The sequence below is a fragment of the Protobothrops mucrosquamatus genome, unplaced genomic scaffold, assembly GCF_001527695.2.
Source record: "Protobothrops mucrosquamatus isolate PMUCROS unplaced genomic scaffold, P.Mucros_1.0 scaffold655, whole genome shotgun sequence".
Taxonomy (NCBI): domain Eukaryota; kingdom Metazoa; phylum Chordata; class Lepidosauria; order Squamata; family Viperidae; genus Protobothrops; species Protobothrops mucrosquamatus.
Window position 1 is genome coordinate 375,830 of NW_015386944.1, and position 15,175 is coordinate 391,004.

Consider the following 15,175-nt stretch of genomic DNA (forward strand, 5'->3'; position numbering starts at 1 on the left):
GAGGGAGGGAGGAGAGGCCTTTTCTGCAGAGCCGCCCCCCCTCCCCTTTCTCTCTCTCTGCCTTCTTACCTGGGGGGGAGCCTGGCGGGCAAGTCTGGGGGGAGGGGGCTCCCACTGCTGGGCCAGCCAAAGAGCATCCAGACGCCCCCTCCTGCTGGCGTCTCTGGACCGGCTCCACACCCAGCCCAGCCCTCACACGTGTTGACTCACAGCTCCAAGGACCGGCAGCTGCCACTCACCTTCACTTTGCGGACCTCGTTGGCCTGGAACTCCGGGGTGCAGTTGTGGTGGATGATCCCGATGCCCCCCATCAGCTGCAGGGGGAAAGACGGGGAGCCCTGAAGTCCCAGGGCCGGGGGGGGGGGGCTGCCCAGCCCAGGCAGCAGCCGTGGCTTCTGCCCTCTGGCCCCAGAGCGGAAGTGCCCCTGCTTTGGCCTCCCCTGGGGAAAGGGGGTCCGGGAGGAGCTCATCCCCTGGGCATCCTCAGACCCACATTGAGTGCCCCACCCACCCCAGAGGGTTCGGCCCTGGAAGAGCTCACCGCCATGGCAATGGCCATGTCCGACTCCGTGACGGTGTCCATGGGGGAGGAGATAAGGGGGGTCTTCAAGGTGATTTTCCGGGTCAGAGCGGAGGTCAGGTCCTGCAAGGGAGGAGGGTGAGGGTCAGCTCGGTCTTCTGTCCACCAGGTGTCCCTCCCCCGTCCTCTCCCAGGCCAAGCTGGAAGGCACCCCTCCCCCTTTCAGCCTTGCAGAGAAGCTAAGGCTGATGGTGAGGAAGGAGGACCTGAAACTGGGGGAGGGGGCGACCTGGGGGTGAGCGATCTGCCCCTCGGACACTGATGGCCGAGCGAAGCCACAGGAGCCAAGTTGGAGCTCTCAGCGCAAGGGAGCTGAACAGGACGGCTGTGCCCCCTCCACCCATGATGGGTTCCCCAGAGGCCCCCTGCCAGACTCACCACTTCATCTGCCGTGAAGTCGATGAAGCCAGGAAGGATCAGGAAGTCACTGCAGAGAGAGGCAGAGACATCACCCCATGCCCGATGCAACGGGAAGCAGGAGGCGGACCACTCCTGGCCTGGCACCACATGCAGCCCGCAGCTGATGCGGCTGCCCATCTGGTAAAATGCAACTCTGGGCAGCTCCACAGCCAAGAAACCCAACACTGGACCCCTCCTCTCTCATCCATCAGTCCGGGACATGTCACACCCCAACCTCTCCCCACTTAAACCACGGACAGGCACCGACCACGAAGGAAGAGAACCACTGCGAGGAGCCTCCAGCTGCCAGAGCAACGTGGAAGGTCACCAGGAGGGCTGGGACAGCCACACCACCTCCGTCGCCAGCCCTCCAAAAGTCAGCACACCCTAACATAACCTGGCCAGAATCCAGCCAGAAACTGCTGGGCAGCAGAGGAGAAGGAGGCTGCAAGGCTGTTGGTCAGCCAAAGTACCTTTTCAGATCAAAGAGACATCACCAACATTGTCCAGAGTGTGTGTGTGTGTGTGTGTGTGTGTGTGTGTGTGTGTGTTCAGTTGCCCTCCTCTGTAGCACAAATAAGAAAGAACAGGCAGCAGCAGTGCAGTTTACAAGACTGGAAAGGGTGGGGGCCTGTTTAACCTCATCCCCCACGACCCAGCCTGTACTTTGAACCAGCCCGTTGCCTAGAGCTGGGCTGCGATTTCTCCGTTTCTGCTTCCCGTGGTGTTTAACTTGCACAAAGGTTTTCTATTCACTGGATAGAGTTCAAGGCTGTGCCAACTCTGAACTGTGAACTGGGGATACCCCGAAAGGGCTTTGAACCTTTATCTAACTTTTCAATTTTAATACAACAGAGTTTATACACATGAGACGATGCCAGCAAGGCAAAACAAATTGTAAATCCTCAACTAGATCAAAATTGCCGAGGTTTCGATCAGGAAACAAAGTGGATCCAAGCCAGTCTTTCAAACCCCAGAGGAAGCTTTCCCAAAGGCCCCCCGCCCCATTCCGAGACCCCTGCATCATCGCCCCTTCTCCCTTTGACCGCATGCTCAGCTTTAAAGCGGAAAAGGACCCCGCCTTCTCCCTGGGCAGTCCGTGCACTCGGTGACGGGCACATGACCTTGGTGCAGGGACCAAGGCGCTGCTCCCTTATCCCTGCACAGACCCCCACTCTGAGCAGCCTGGCTCAACCCTGCCCACAGGCCCCCACCCCCAATTTCCAGCAGAGCTGACCTGTGGGGACACATTCTCTCCTTGAAACGTGAACCGAAGGCATTTAAGTGACACGTTCCACGAGGCCCGGCAGGTGCCCAAACGAAGAGCAAATGAATATCAATTTAATTTGGGACAGAGCCTAACAAAGATCAGACCCTCCTTCCCACAAGCCCCAGACTCAGGATGACTGCCCCCCCCCGGCTGGTGTGAGTGGGTGATCAAAAGCTCACCAGCCACCACCCCCAGCCCTGAAAGAGGAGGCTCTGGGCATGCCACCTGCCAGCTTCGAAAACCAGTGTTTTGTTTAAAACATCGGTGCCCAGCCCGTCCCCTAAAGCAGGGGTCTGCCACCTTGACAAGTTCTGCCCTAAAGGATTCTGGGCAAGGCTCAGCAGTCAAACATTAACAGAGCCCACCACTGGAAAGAAGCAACCAGACAGGTTAAACACCGGGGCTGTTTACACCTGCCATTAAGCAGGGCCTTTATCGACATGGGAAATATCCTAACAATTTCCCTGAAGAGATTTAAAAAGGAAACGTAAGTAAAACCGGGCCTGCAGACTGGGAAGAAGGCATGCAGCCCCAGCCCCCAAAGAGAGGCCCCTGCCCCTAACTCCGAGGAAGGGGGCACCCCACTTCTCTGGCCCCAACGGCTCTTGCGGTTCAGAAGGAGCTAATTTTAACCGCTGGTTTTCTCTGTCGGAAAGGAGAAATGAAACAAATGCCCACTTGATTATAAACCTTGCTTGGCCGAGAAGCACTGAAAGTGAAACCGGAGGTGGGGGAGGAGCGAGTCCACCTTTGGAGTGCCCACTGACCCCCCACAGCTGGAGGGGGGAGCCCAACCAAGGAAACAGGTGTGGAAGGAGCTGCACACATTCAGCGAAATCAGCACAAGTTAGAAAAGTCTGGTTGTTGACAGAGCCACAAGGGGACTCCTTTGCTGGGCCCCCCCCCCATGCACCTCACACGTGGAGAACTCCTCTCGGCTCCTCCGTTCCTTCCTTCCCTTTTTCCGAAACCAGGACCAAGAACGGAAGGCCTCCCCCCTCCGGCAAAGTCTGCACAATGATCTGCAAAGCTGACAGGATGCTCAGCCTGCCCCCCCCCCCCACGGTCCTGCCTCACTTCTCCCTGCTTTGCTATTTTTGTGGGGGACCCCGCTGCAGCCCCCCTGCATGGGGACAGGCAGTGCTGGGCTCTTGCTGCGCCAAAGGAGGCGCCCGTCTGCTTCTACCCCTGTTGCCTGCTGAGTCCCTGCAGTGCCTCTTAGTAGGAAGGCAAGCCAGGCTGAGGCCTGTCCAGCCCTGGGTTCAGGGCCCTGATCTGGGGCCCAGGCCCCATTGGGCATGAAGAGGCTGCCAAGGTGGTTGAGAAGCCCCTCCCCATCCTGGGGTTTCCCACCCTCAGAGCACTGACCTTTTAAAAGGCATGAAAGCCCCCAGCCCAGGGGCAGGAGGCTAAGGCCTATCCCCACCACAGGCGGCCCCAGGTGTGCAGTGGGGCCAGGCCCAGTTGCACCAGCACACATTTGGACCCGGATGTAAGCAGCACCGTGGGGGTACGTAGCAGCCCCTCCGAGTAAACACTCCTGGAGCCTTAAGACTTCCAAGACGATGGGGAGAAAAGCCTGGCCCAAAGACCCTCTCGGTGGCATTGCACCCCCCCCTGCAGAAGAGCATCTTCTCAGGGGCAGGAGGGGCGGGCCCCTGCCCAGCTGCCAACCAGGCTCCAGGCACCCCTGCCTCCGCCCAGGGCCGGGGCGAAGGGATGCTGCGGAGGCTGGTTTTGCAGGCCAGGTCTGGCTCGCAACGGTTTCTGCCCAGGGCCCGCTTCTCAGTCAAAGGGGTCGGCAGAGACCCCTCTAAGCTGCTGCGTGGACGCGGTTCGGCCCAGACACGGGCCTCCCGCAATGGCTCAGCTGGAGGTCGGGGGGGGGGGCGGAGGCACCATCAGCTGAGCAAAGGGGGGCAGCTTCTGCCCACGGCAGCAACGGGGTCCCTCTCCCCTCCGGCAGCCGCCGCCTTCCAGCCACCACGGAGAGGCGAGGCGAGGCGGGCGGCCCTTCCACGCGCTGCCTCCGCGTCGCCAGCAGCCCCTCGCCTGGACTCGCGCAAGCCCGCAGCGCCCGGCCGGCCCCCGAGCGTCGGGCAGGGCGCGGACCTTCCCAGGCCGGGCAGAGGTGCGCCCCGCTCCGCAGAGCCACGTGCGCCGCCGCCGCCGCCGCTTCCTCCAGGCCGCCCCCCCCCGCCCTGCCCCCCCGGATCCTCCGCCCGGGCGCCGNCCCGCCCCCGCCCCCCGCCCTACCTGAGCCCGGGAGGGCGGGGCTTCGGAGGGGGCACCGGCGCGCCTCCCCTCGTCCCCGGCCCGCCGGGAGGCAGCGGCCGCCGCGCCCGGGCCCGGAGAGTCACGTGCTGTGGGCGGCGGCGGCGGCGGGAGGCAGCCCGGTTCGCGCGAGGCTGGCCGGCGCTTCCTTCGGCCGGGAAGCGGGGCTCGTGACCGGGGCTCGCGTGACCTGGCTCCGGCGGCCTTCCTGCCCGCAACCGGGGCCTCAGTCGGCGAACTCCGAATCGGCTGGGCAAAGGCAGCCCCCCCCCCCTCGCCTGGGGCGGCCCCTCCCTGGGCCAGCCTGGCCTCCGCCCCCCCCCGCGCCCCTCCCCGCCCGGGCTGCCCTGCAGACGCCTCCGCTGGGATTCCCCTGGCTGGGCGGGCCCGGGTCGGGGTCGGGGTCGGGGTCTGCCCGGGGAGGGACTTGTCTGAGGAGGGTCAGGAGGAGAGGCGGCCCTGGGGCTCCTCGTGCTGGCCCTCCCCCAGGGGCCTTTCCCCACCCCACCCCCCCAGGGTGGCTGCGGTGGCCCCGTCCCTCCCTGGCCCAGAAAGGGGCGGGGGGAGGGGACAAGCTCTTCCTCCAGGCCAAATTCACTTTTTTCTGTGATTTTGACTTGTCTTTATCAGGCTGTTGTGGCTGTTTCTTTATTTTTCTGAGCGGCCCCTTTGAGTGAAGCCAAAAGAGAAACCCAGGAACCCCCTCCTCATTCCGCCATCCGGTGGGAAGGCCTAGTGGCTATGCTTTGCCCCAGCAGCCCAGCCCAACCTCAGTCCAGCTGACGGACGGCCTGGCCACAGGGATCAGGAGAGGGGGGGCAAGGGTCTCGCAACCCCCATACCCCCCCGTGTGTCTCAGATTGGCATTTGGTGCAAACCAGCTCCACCTTGGGGTTCGTGGCACAGAGCCCAGCTGACGTCCCCCCCCCGCATCTGCACCCCCTTCCTGATGGGCAGTGGCCACCACGAGCTCATCCGGATCTCCTGACCAGGGCATGATAGCCAGGCTCAATTAAACGCCTGCCTCCTTCCCAGACCCGTGATTCCAATTTGCCCCCAGCCGAGGCTCCCCCCCCTGGGAAGGAGAATACAAAGGCTGGCACTGAGGTTCCAGGAACACATGCGGGGGGGGGGGAGCTGAGGGGGTCCATCTGCCAAGAAAAAGGGGGGGGGGAGGAGAGAAGCCTTGCTCCCCAAAGGACAACATCTAGGATCTCAAGGCCAAGGCCCAGCACAGCAGCCCCGAGAGCGCCTGGACTGAGGCGGGGTGCCACTTTCGGGGGGAGGGGGCAGGACCGGGTAAGCGCTCTCCAGGGTGCAGGCCTAGCCGGCAGCAGATAAGAGCAGGGCCTTTTCCACATCCTGGGCTAGGTTGACCATTGCTGCCCTGTTGAACCCTGGGAACTGTAGTTCCAGGCAGAGCCACAGTTGCTTGAAAGAACAGGTGCCTTTCTAGCACCCGTAACGTTTCCCATCATGCTCCTGTGTGGTAGAATAGAAGCCCACGCCGAGCCTCGGCCGAAGGGGCCGCTCTGGCTGGGCAAACCTCCCAGCTGAGGAACATCAGCCCTGCCCTGCCCTGCCCTGCCCTGCCCTGCCCTGCCGGTGGCTGGGCTCCCACCTGAATGCGGCAGGAAGACGTTTTCAATTCAGAACAGCGGTGGAAGGGCCGTCGGAGGTCTTCTAGTCCAACCCCCTGCTCAAGCAGGGGACCCTATATTATTCCAGACAAGTGGCTGTCTAGTCTCTTCTTAAAAACCTCCACAACTTCTGACGGCAAGCCCCTCCACTGCCTGATTGTCCTCACTGTCAGGAAATTCCTCCTCAATTCCAGATTGCATCTCTCCTTGATGAGTTTGCATCCGTTGCTTCTTGTCCTGCCCTCAGGGGCTTTGGAGAAGAGGGTGACCCCCCCTCTTCTCTGGGGCAGCCCCTCAAATACTGGAAGACTGCTATCATGTCACCCCTCCTCCTTTTTTTTCTAGACTAGCCAAACCCAAATGTTTTTGTCTCCAGGCCTTCGATCATCCCAGTTGCTCTTCTCTACTTTCCCCAAAGTCTCAACATTTGTAATGTAGTGACCAAAACCGGATGCAGCATTCCAGGTGTGGCCTCACTAAGGCTTTATAAAGCGGTGCTAGAACTTCACCTGATTTTGACTCTGTGCCTCTGTTTACACAAACAAGGACTGAGTTAGTCCGGCAGGCGGCTGGAGGTGTGAGGCCCGCATGGCTGCTCCAGGGCCAAGGTTCCTGCCCTGAGCCACCTGCCCCCTCGGCCCCCGTTGGGCTGGAGAGGGTGCAGGTCAGTGTGGCAAGGGGCCTGGCTCACCCCACAGACCTGAACCTCCTAGCTGGCAGATGACTTGGCTGCCTTAAAAGTCCTCAGCAAGAAACAGAGACCCCTGTTCCTCTGCTGGCCTGGAGCCTAGTCCTGCCGCTGACAGCAATTTGGAGTTCCAAGAATTGGCAAGTGGGGAGGTGTGCGTCCCCCTCACCACGCACACACACGCACGCACACACACACCCACACAGAGTTGCTGAACACTCCAGGAGTTTGAGATGGCTGAGCCAAAGACCCCAGGGCGGAGGGGGGTGACAGAAGCTGCTCTGGGTTGGAGAGTGCAGGGCAGGGGGTCCAAGACAGCTCCGGTGCCCACAAGCGCTGAGGAGCTGCTGTGCCCGGGCAAAGCCTGTCCCGCTGCCCACCACAGCCGCTCCCCCCTCCTTAGAGCCCCAGGCTGGCACAATAGGCAGCTCCGCAGAGGCTCATCCCGGCTTAGTGGGCTCCAAGCTGGCTGGCAACACTAGAGCAATAGAGCAGGGGTAGTCAACCTTGGCTCTTTTATGACTCGTGGACTTCAACTCCCAGAATTCCTGAGCCAGCTGTGCTGGCTCAGGAATTCTGGGAGTTGAAGTCCACGAGTCATAAAAGAGCCAAGGTTGACTACCCCTGCAATAGAGCCTGGAAGCCCCGGAGCTCTCCATCCTCTCCATCCACACTGAGGCCAAGTTGGTGGCCTCTTGAGGACAGGCCCAGAAGACCCTCGAGCAGGTGCCCCCTATGCTGGGGACTGGGGAGCGGGACGGAAGTTGGCACCCCCTCTTCTGGGAGGGCATCCCCTTGTCCAGAGGGGACGGCCAGAACCATGGGATATGGCCTCCCGGAAGCCTGAAGGACCGGGGGGGGGGGCACACTGCGTTTCTTCAATGGGTGGGGGGGTGAAGAACAGCTTCAGGACTGTTCAAAACATGCCCCACCCAGAAGGAATCGCTGGATCATCACTTTCGTTCCGCAAGGCTGGAATTTGCCCTGGTCTCCTCCCCTCGTTGTGCGTTGGGGCTGCTGCTTCATCTTGTGATTTGGCATCCTGGAAAAACCGAAAATTGGGCTGAAGAATCCCAGTCAGACTGAGCAGCAGCTGACGAGGGGGGAGGGCTGGGGGGGGGGCTGTAACTCCCCTTGGGTGAAGTTTCCCCTTCCTTGCATGGCAAAACAATTAAGTGCCTCCCTTAATCGGGCCCTAAATGTGTTTCTGACGGGTGGTGAAGATTTAACCAACCCCTGACAGTCCTTCATGGTGAGAGGGGACCCCGATTCCTTCCTGCCCTTCATAGGTGGGCACTCTGTGTGTGTGTTGTGTACATGTATGTATCTGTGCAGCAGATGAACGCTCCTGTGGCCGGAAAGAGGCAATCAGGCTGCTCCTGATTTGGGGCTACCCTGTCCCCGGGATCTCCAAGCCTGGCAACTTTAAGACTTGTGGACTTCAACTCCCAGAATTCCCCAGCCGTTCCTCTGCCATACATCCGTGAGCTCAGGACGATTAGCAGGGCTCTGGGCGTCTGCTGCCCCCTACTGGCCTAACTGAAAACCTCAGTCCAGCTCTCCCAGTACAACTCTGAGCAGATGCAAACTGGAGGAGAAGAATCCATTGGGGGTGGACAGGATATGTATGTATGTGTGTGGGGGGTCTCAGCTGGCCATGCCTGGTCAAACGGATCACAGATCCTGACCCCATGTTCAGTGCAAGTCTGAAGTGAGGATGACCTTTGAAAGAAGACTCCCTCCCCCCTCAGCAGCTTGCCTAGTGGGGGGGGGGGGCTCAGGCATTCCCCCCTCCCTTGGAAGAGGGCATGAAGCCCCCTCTGCCCTCAGAAAAAAAGTCAGAGTGTCTCCCTCTGGGCTAGAGGTGTCCTTAAACACCAACCTTTGGAGCACCTGAGGTTGAACAGTCTTTTCTTCCCACACTGATTTTCATTGCGATGGAGGGAGGGGCTGAAGCTGCGGCTGCCCCCCAGCCCTGCCTTGGGTCCAGCCCTGGGCATCGATTGAGAGGCTGCTGAAAACTGGCAGCGAAGCACCCCTACAGGGATTCCCCCCCCCCCCCCCCGCAGCCAGGAAAGCCCCAGGGGAGAGCCTTGGGGCTGGGGTCCCCCTTTCCTGGGAAAACCCTGGTCCTCCCCCCCCCCACTTTCCAAAGGCAGGGGGTCTCGGGGGTCTCCAGCCACTCTCCTCCTCCCTCCTGAACCTTTCCCACTACTATAGCTTTGGCTGGATTGACTTCTGGGGACCGGGAGGCACTAACTGGAAGCCTGCAGGTGGCAGCAGTTCCTGTCTCCAGACAGACACACACACACATGCACATGCACATGCACACACACAAACACACACACACACACACAGAGAAAACCTGTTGCCTTGAACAACTTGCCTAGGTAATTACACCTCCAGGGACCCCCCAGAACCAGCAAAATAGCCTCGGGGCCCCAGCAACCAGGGCTGCTGCTGCTGCTGCTGCTGTTTGTGTAGCTCCACTGCAGGGAAGGGAGGCAGGTGGCTGTGGAGCCCTGCAGCGTGACGGAGCACCAAGGCCGCCCTTCTCTTGCGGGGGGGGGACACACTGAGTTCAGAGAGGTTGCCAAAGTGGAGGGGGGCAGCCTGGGCCGAGAGATGGGAGGGGGCACTCCTAGCCCCTCCCGGTCCAGGTGTGGGGCCAGGCCAGCTCAGCCCCAGGGCTGCCTGCAAAAGGGCTGCTTCAGCTTTGAAGCCCAGCAGATGGTCAGTGGGCGGACGGGGTGGTGGGGGTGGTAACTGGGCACGCTTCTGTCTCCGTCCCTGACTGGCCAGGGTGGCATCGGGCAGCTTAGGAAAAGAAAGAAAGGAAGTTCATAGTATGTTTAGGTGTGTGTCATGTATGTGTTTCTCTTTGAGAGCAGGCAACTAAATTTCATTTTTGATGTGTGCCACTGTGCCCACAGTATAAAAATGATAATAAAGGTTATCTTATCTTATTTCTTTGGGCACCTGGCAAAGCCCAGCCGGAGGAAAATTGGGTTGTGGAGAGAATGCACTCTTGTAAAATTCTCCAAGTTTGCTTCATTTCAGCCAACCCTGCCCCCCACAGAGGCAGGAAGGGGAGGCACCCAGGAGAAAGCCATGTGGGTCCAGCCAAGGGGCCCAGAAGCACCCGGTGCATCCTTCCTGTGGGGAGACGCCAGCCCTCCTGTCCAAGTGACCAGTTACAAGCAGGACGGCTCCACACCGGTTCCTGGCACCAGTGGGACCCCCAACTGCCTCCCCAGGGCAGCTGCCGACCCTCAGCAGGCAGAAGTGTGAGGGACGGCACATGCACACACACACACACACACACACATACCCACACCCCACTGAGCTGCCGGTTTCTGCCCTGTGCTTCCCTGTGGCTGAGCCGGTCCCTTCAGGGCTTTAGGGATTAGCGGCCGCACGTCACTCTCTGTCCTGAGGCAGAAATAGCCCCCGGGGGAAGCCGCTTTGCAGGGCAGGGCAGGGCCAGCGGCAGCTCAGCACCAAGGCCGGGGAGGCTGCCCGAGGGCAAGGCAGGCCGTGGTGTGCGCAAGTGCCAGCGGGCAAGGCTGCCAGGACGAGGACCGCCAGAGCGGGGATCTGCAGAAGCTCAGCCGGGCAGTTGGGGGGGGATCCTCAGGGGTCAGGTCATGGCATCGGGAGGACAGCACAACCACCCTCGCCCACAAATTGTCGTGCTTTTGCACATCTGCTTCTGGGTCCGGCTAGAGTAGACCACCTGACATTGGCAGAGTGAATAGCACAGATCGACAGCACCCGATGCCCCCTGGGATCCTGAACCAGGGCTGACGTGGATCGAAGAATTACACCGTGATGCCCTCCTGCTGGTTGTGATCCGCTTCTTTGGGGGCCCTGCCATGGACAGAGGTCACCAGATCTCCTCAAGACCGGATTGACCCCGTGAAAGGGCTTGCAAGAGCCGCCAGGCTACCTGTCCTGTTCCTCCCCACCCTCCTATGGTGACCCAGCCTGGGCAACCCCTTGCCAAGAGCCAGGGGAAGCTGCACCTCCCTTGCCAGCTAGGCCAGGTCAGGCTGTGACTTATGGCTGCTGATGTGCTGTCATTTTGGCTGGGAGCAGAGATGGAGACAGCAGGAGGGGCCTGGCCCTTCTCAGAACACCCCCACCCTTTCCACCAGGGAGATGGTGGCCTGGGCCAGGGCAGGGGTCAGCAGCTCTGCCCACTGGGCTAGGACCCAAAACATGGCTCTCCCCTTCTTCAGTGTCTGAATGTGCAGCTTGTCTGACTCTGGATTAGGTGAGCCATTGTCCCCCCCCCCACAGCCTCTGCATGGATGTGAGCACCCCCACTCCAGGGGTTTCAAAGGTCTGGCCTGGGCATCGCTGCCCTCTGACCGGCCTCACCAGCTGGGCCCGGCCTTCTGTGCAGCACGACTCTCCTTTCGGCAGCTCCCTGGCAGGCTTGGCTGCATCAGGCAGGGTCTCCGCGCACCACCACCCTCCCAGCTCTCCAGTCAGCTGGGCTTCTCGGGGTCAAGGGGCCGGCAGCTGCACCCCCTCCTCCATAGTTGGGTGCGGTGGCCCAAAGGATCTCCCCCCCCCAGGTCAGCCAGGCAGGCCACAGCCTCTGGGCCTTGAATGGATGTGACTTGAGGATGGAGGTCTTTGGCGAAAAGCAGCACCAAAGGCCTGCCCCTCCCCTTGCAAAGCGGACACATTCACACATACAGGCAAAGCACAGGAGGGCTACAACCGCCATCCTTTGACCTGGGCGGAAGGGCTGAAGGGCGTATGCTGCGCTTGGTGCAGGGGCAGCTGGCACTGCTGGGGTGGCCCAGAGCTCCCCCCCCCCGATACTTCTAACGGTCAGAGGAACTCAACTTGTTTTTAACTAGTTACCAAACTTGTCTTTTTTTTATTGCAGCCAATTCTAGGGGGAACACCCCCCCCTCTCTCTCTCTCACACACACACACAGACACACACGTCTTTTTGGCACAAGTTGAAAATGTGGGAATTCCAAGATAGCAAGTAAATCTTTTTTTAAAAAATGGGTCACCAAACCAATTCTATGAAACCAAAATGTCTGACATTTAAGGAATGCTGCCTGTCTATCTAGAACTGGGGTCTCCAAACTTGGCAACTTTTAAGACTGGTGGACTTCAGTTCCCAGAATTCCCCAGCACTGGCTGGGGAATTCTGGGAATTGAAGTCCACCCGTCTTAAAGGGGCCAAGTTTGGAGAGCCCTCTCTCAGGATTAGATCCCAAGGTCCCCACCTTGTCTAAGAGCAGGATCCTGCCTACCTTCTCTTAAGCTGATTTTCAAGGGGAGGAAAGATTCAGATGTTATTCAACATCTGTTTAATAATGGCAATTGTGCTGTTTTCTGTGGGGTTCACCCCCAATTCACTCTCCACGGGGCTGCAGAAAAAGAACACACACACACACACCAGTGTGAGTCCAATAGTCTCCTGCAGGCCTGCTGACCCAGACTGCCCAGGGCTACAGCCGACCCCTCCAGTGGACTCTCGGCAGCTCACAAACACAACAATACACCTGGTGTTTATGCTGAGGAGTTTGTTTACTCAGTTCTCTCTCTCTGTCCAGCCTGAAAGGACACGTTAACTCCAACTCTGGCACAAACAACCCCAGCGAAGGTTTATCAATGGCCAGGAGTTTGATCCTGCCCCATCCGATTGGTTCAAGGCAGGTCACGCTCGTTTCCCAAACAGAAAGGGGGGGGAAAGGCCACGGTGTTGTTTGGGCGCCAGTGGGCCCTGAACCTCCCCCCCCTCAGGCCTCCCCACCCACTCGGCCTCCCGAGCGGAGGGGGCTCCCAAGGGTGGTGCCCTGAGGGGAAGACCCTGCGTGTGGAGGGCCCACCACTGGCAGACGCGGAGTTTCAAGCACACTCGCGCCCACAATGGCTGGGTTCTCACAACCTAGGTCATCCCACAGCCAGCTCACGAAGCACCCTGGCTAGTTCAGACAACCTGCGGAGCCAAGCAAAACCTATTCCAGCACAAACTGCCAGTCCTGTTTCTGCCTGGACTTGCATCTTGTCTGAACCGGCTCCCATGGATGATCCTTCCTCCCACCCCTGGGTTTTGCAACCCGACCCTTCAGACAGCCCAGCCATCATGCAGGTTGAGGAGAGGAGGTCGCAGGTTCCTTTGGTCCCTGCGATTCCTCTGACTCTGTTCATGGTTCCCCACCCTGGCCGGCCAGCCAGGTGCTTCCCTCCAAGGAGCCCAGGCACAGCCCAGGTGTGAGTGAGCACCGGCCGTCTCGTCTCCCCCTGGAGCTCCAGGCAGAAAGGAGGACCAAGGGCCACCCATCTTCATCCTGGCCTTTCTCTCTCTCTCTCTCTCTCTCTCACACACACACACACACACCCCAAGTACTGGGGGGGGGGCTGCACTGCCCCTTCCCAACTAGTCTGCACAAGATTTCTGGGCCACCCCTAATAGGTGAGGCTGGCGGCCCCATTTCAGGATCAGCTGTGCCACAGCCACCAGTCCCCAGCAGGGAGCTGGGTGAGGAACTTCTGGGGTTCTTTGGGAGAGCAAAATCCGCACTCAACACTCAATGGCGGGGTGGGGTGGGGGGGTGGCGGGGAGGGGAGAGGGTGCCTCCTCTCTTGCTTGAAGCTCCTGAAGTACAGAGAGAGACACCCAGAGAGCAGACAGCCTCTCCTGAATCCATTTATGTATCCTTGACCTCAACGTGGTGATTTTGCCCTGGGGTGTCACTGTGGCTTACGAAGCCTGGATGGTAGGTTAGCATCCAAGAAACCCAGTTCTCTCATAAATCATGGCTAAAACACAGCATCCCACGCTGTTTGACAGGATGGTCAAAGCGGGTTACTGCCCGATTGTAGCCGGGCTATGCTCGGCATTAGTGCTGAACCTTTGGGGGGGGGGAGGAATTCTGACCTACTTCACAACAGGAGCTGCAAAATACAGTACAAGCCAAGCCACACTAGGAGCAGTGAAGGGGGGAGTGTCCTTTGCTCCCCACCTAACAAGGGATTCCCTCAGGAAAGGCGCGGGGGGGGGGAGCAGCCACTCACTCCTGGTGTCACAGCAACTGGTATTCAGAGATAGACTGCTCCCCAAGATGGAGGATCCATTCATTCAAGGAAAATATGAAGAAGATTATAATATGCTTTCTAAATCCAGAATGTCGATTTAAAGGCAGAATTCAATCTCAGGTCAAGCTCGAATATTTTAAGTAAGTGAGAAAATGATCCCAGATCCCAGGCACAGGGGATGCCCGAGAGATCCGCTCCGGCAGAGACCGTCCATTCCTCCCGTCGGAAGGCGACGATACCAGGCCGGCCAAGGAGAACCAGCCGGTTCAAGCCTGAAGCCTACCCTGCAGGGCTGGCTGGGCAAGCGCGGACCGGAGTGGCTGGGAGGATACTTTGCCCTCCCCGGTTGGAAGCGGCGGGCGGGCTGGTCGGAGCCAGCGGCGCAGAACCCCCGCGAGACCCGTCGCGCACCCACCGCCCCGCGCCCCTCGCTCCGGGGGCCGCGTGTCTGGAAAGGGCCCCGCGGGCCCGGCCCGTCCGCCCGTCCACCCGCCCGCGCTCACCTCTCGGGTTCCAGGCCAGCCTGGCAGAGCCGGGCGTTGTACCGCTGCGCCGCGGTCCGGTGCCCGGTGTGGAGAGGCGCGCAGCCGGCGGAGTCGAGCCGCGGCGTTCTGGGGCTGGCCGGTTCTTGCACGGGGCCCACGATCAGGCTGTAGTCGTAGGGCGCCATCGCCGCCTGCCCGTCCATGGCCACCTCGACGGCTCCGGGCAGCCCGGGCGGCGGCAGCGGCGGCGGCGGGAGACGCGCTCCGGCAGGCGTGGCGCTGGGCGGGAGCGGCCGGGAGGCTTTCCACGCCCGCGCCCAGCCCGCCCCGCCCCGCGGTCCACCTCCCGGACCGGGAAGGGAGGGCGGAGGGCTGCCAGGCTAAGTTCGGCCCGCCCAGACCCGCCCTCGAGGCCGGGACGGGGCGAACTCTCTGGGCATGGACAAAGTGCGAATCCTCTCTCCCGTGAACTCGGGCGCTCGTTTTCCCCGGAGGCTGTTCCTGCCTGGAAACCCCGAGGGGCCCCGAGTCCCCTCGCCCGATTCCGAGGCAGGGAGAAACGCTGCGGTGGCCCCCGGGCTCGCGCGGGTGTCTCGCGGGTGCTTCGTGCTTTCCGTGTCGCCCGGAGTTCCGAGACTGCGGCGCTCTAAAGGCCGGATCGACGCCCGGGCAAATCTGCCCCCCCCCCCGGCAGATGCCAGGTGGCTGGCTAAGGCGCGTCAGGCCCCGCACCCGCCCGGCCGCCTCGCCCCCGCCCGGCCTTTCGCT

At 60.7% G+C, this 15,175-nt stretch overlaps 1 protein-coding gene across 1 annotated transcript in view; it reads right to left on the reverse strand.

Moving 5' to 3' along the window:
• Positions 1-14,610, reverse strand: part of IMPDH1 (inosine monophosphate dehydrogenase 1) — a 25,610-nt gene extending 11,000 nt beyond the window's left edge. Inside the window, exons 1-4 of the mRNA XM_015817921.2 lie at positions 14,426-14,610; positions 959-1,007; positions 542-643; positions 240-314 (exon numbers count right to left, since the gene is read on the reverse strand). Coding sequence (XP_015673407.2) covers positions 240-314; positions 542-643; positions 959-1,007; positions 14,426-14,610 — 411 coding nt within the window. The remainder of the gene's footprint in view (positions 1-239; positions 315-541; positions 644-958; positions 1,008-14,425) is intronic.
• Between the last annotated feature and the right edge of the window lie 565 nt (positions 14,611-15,175).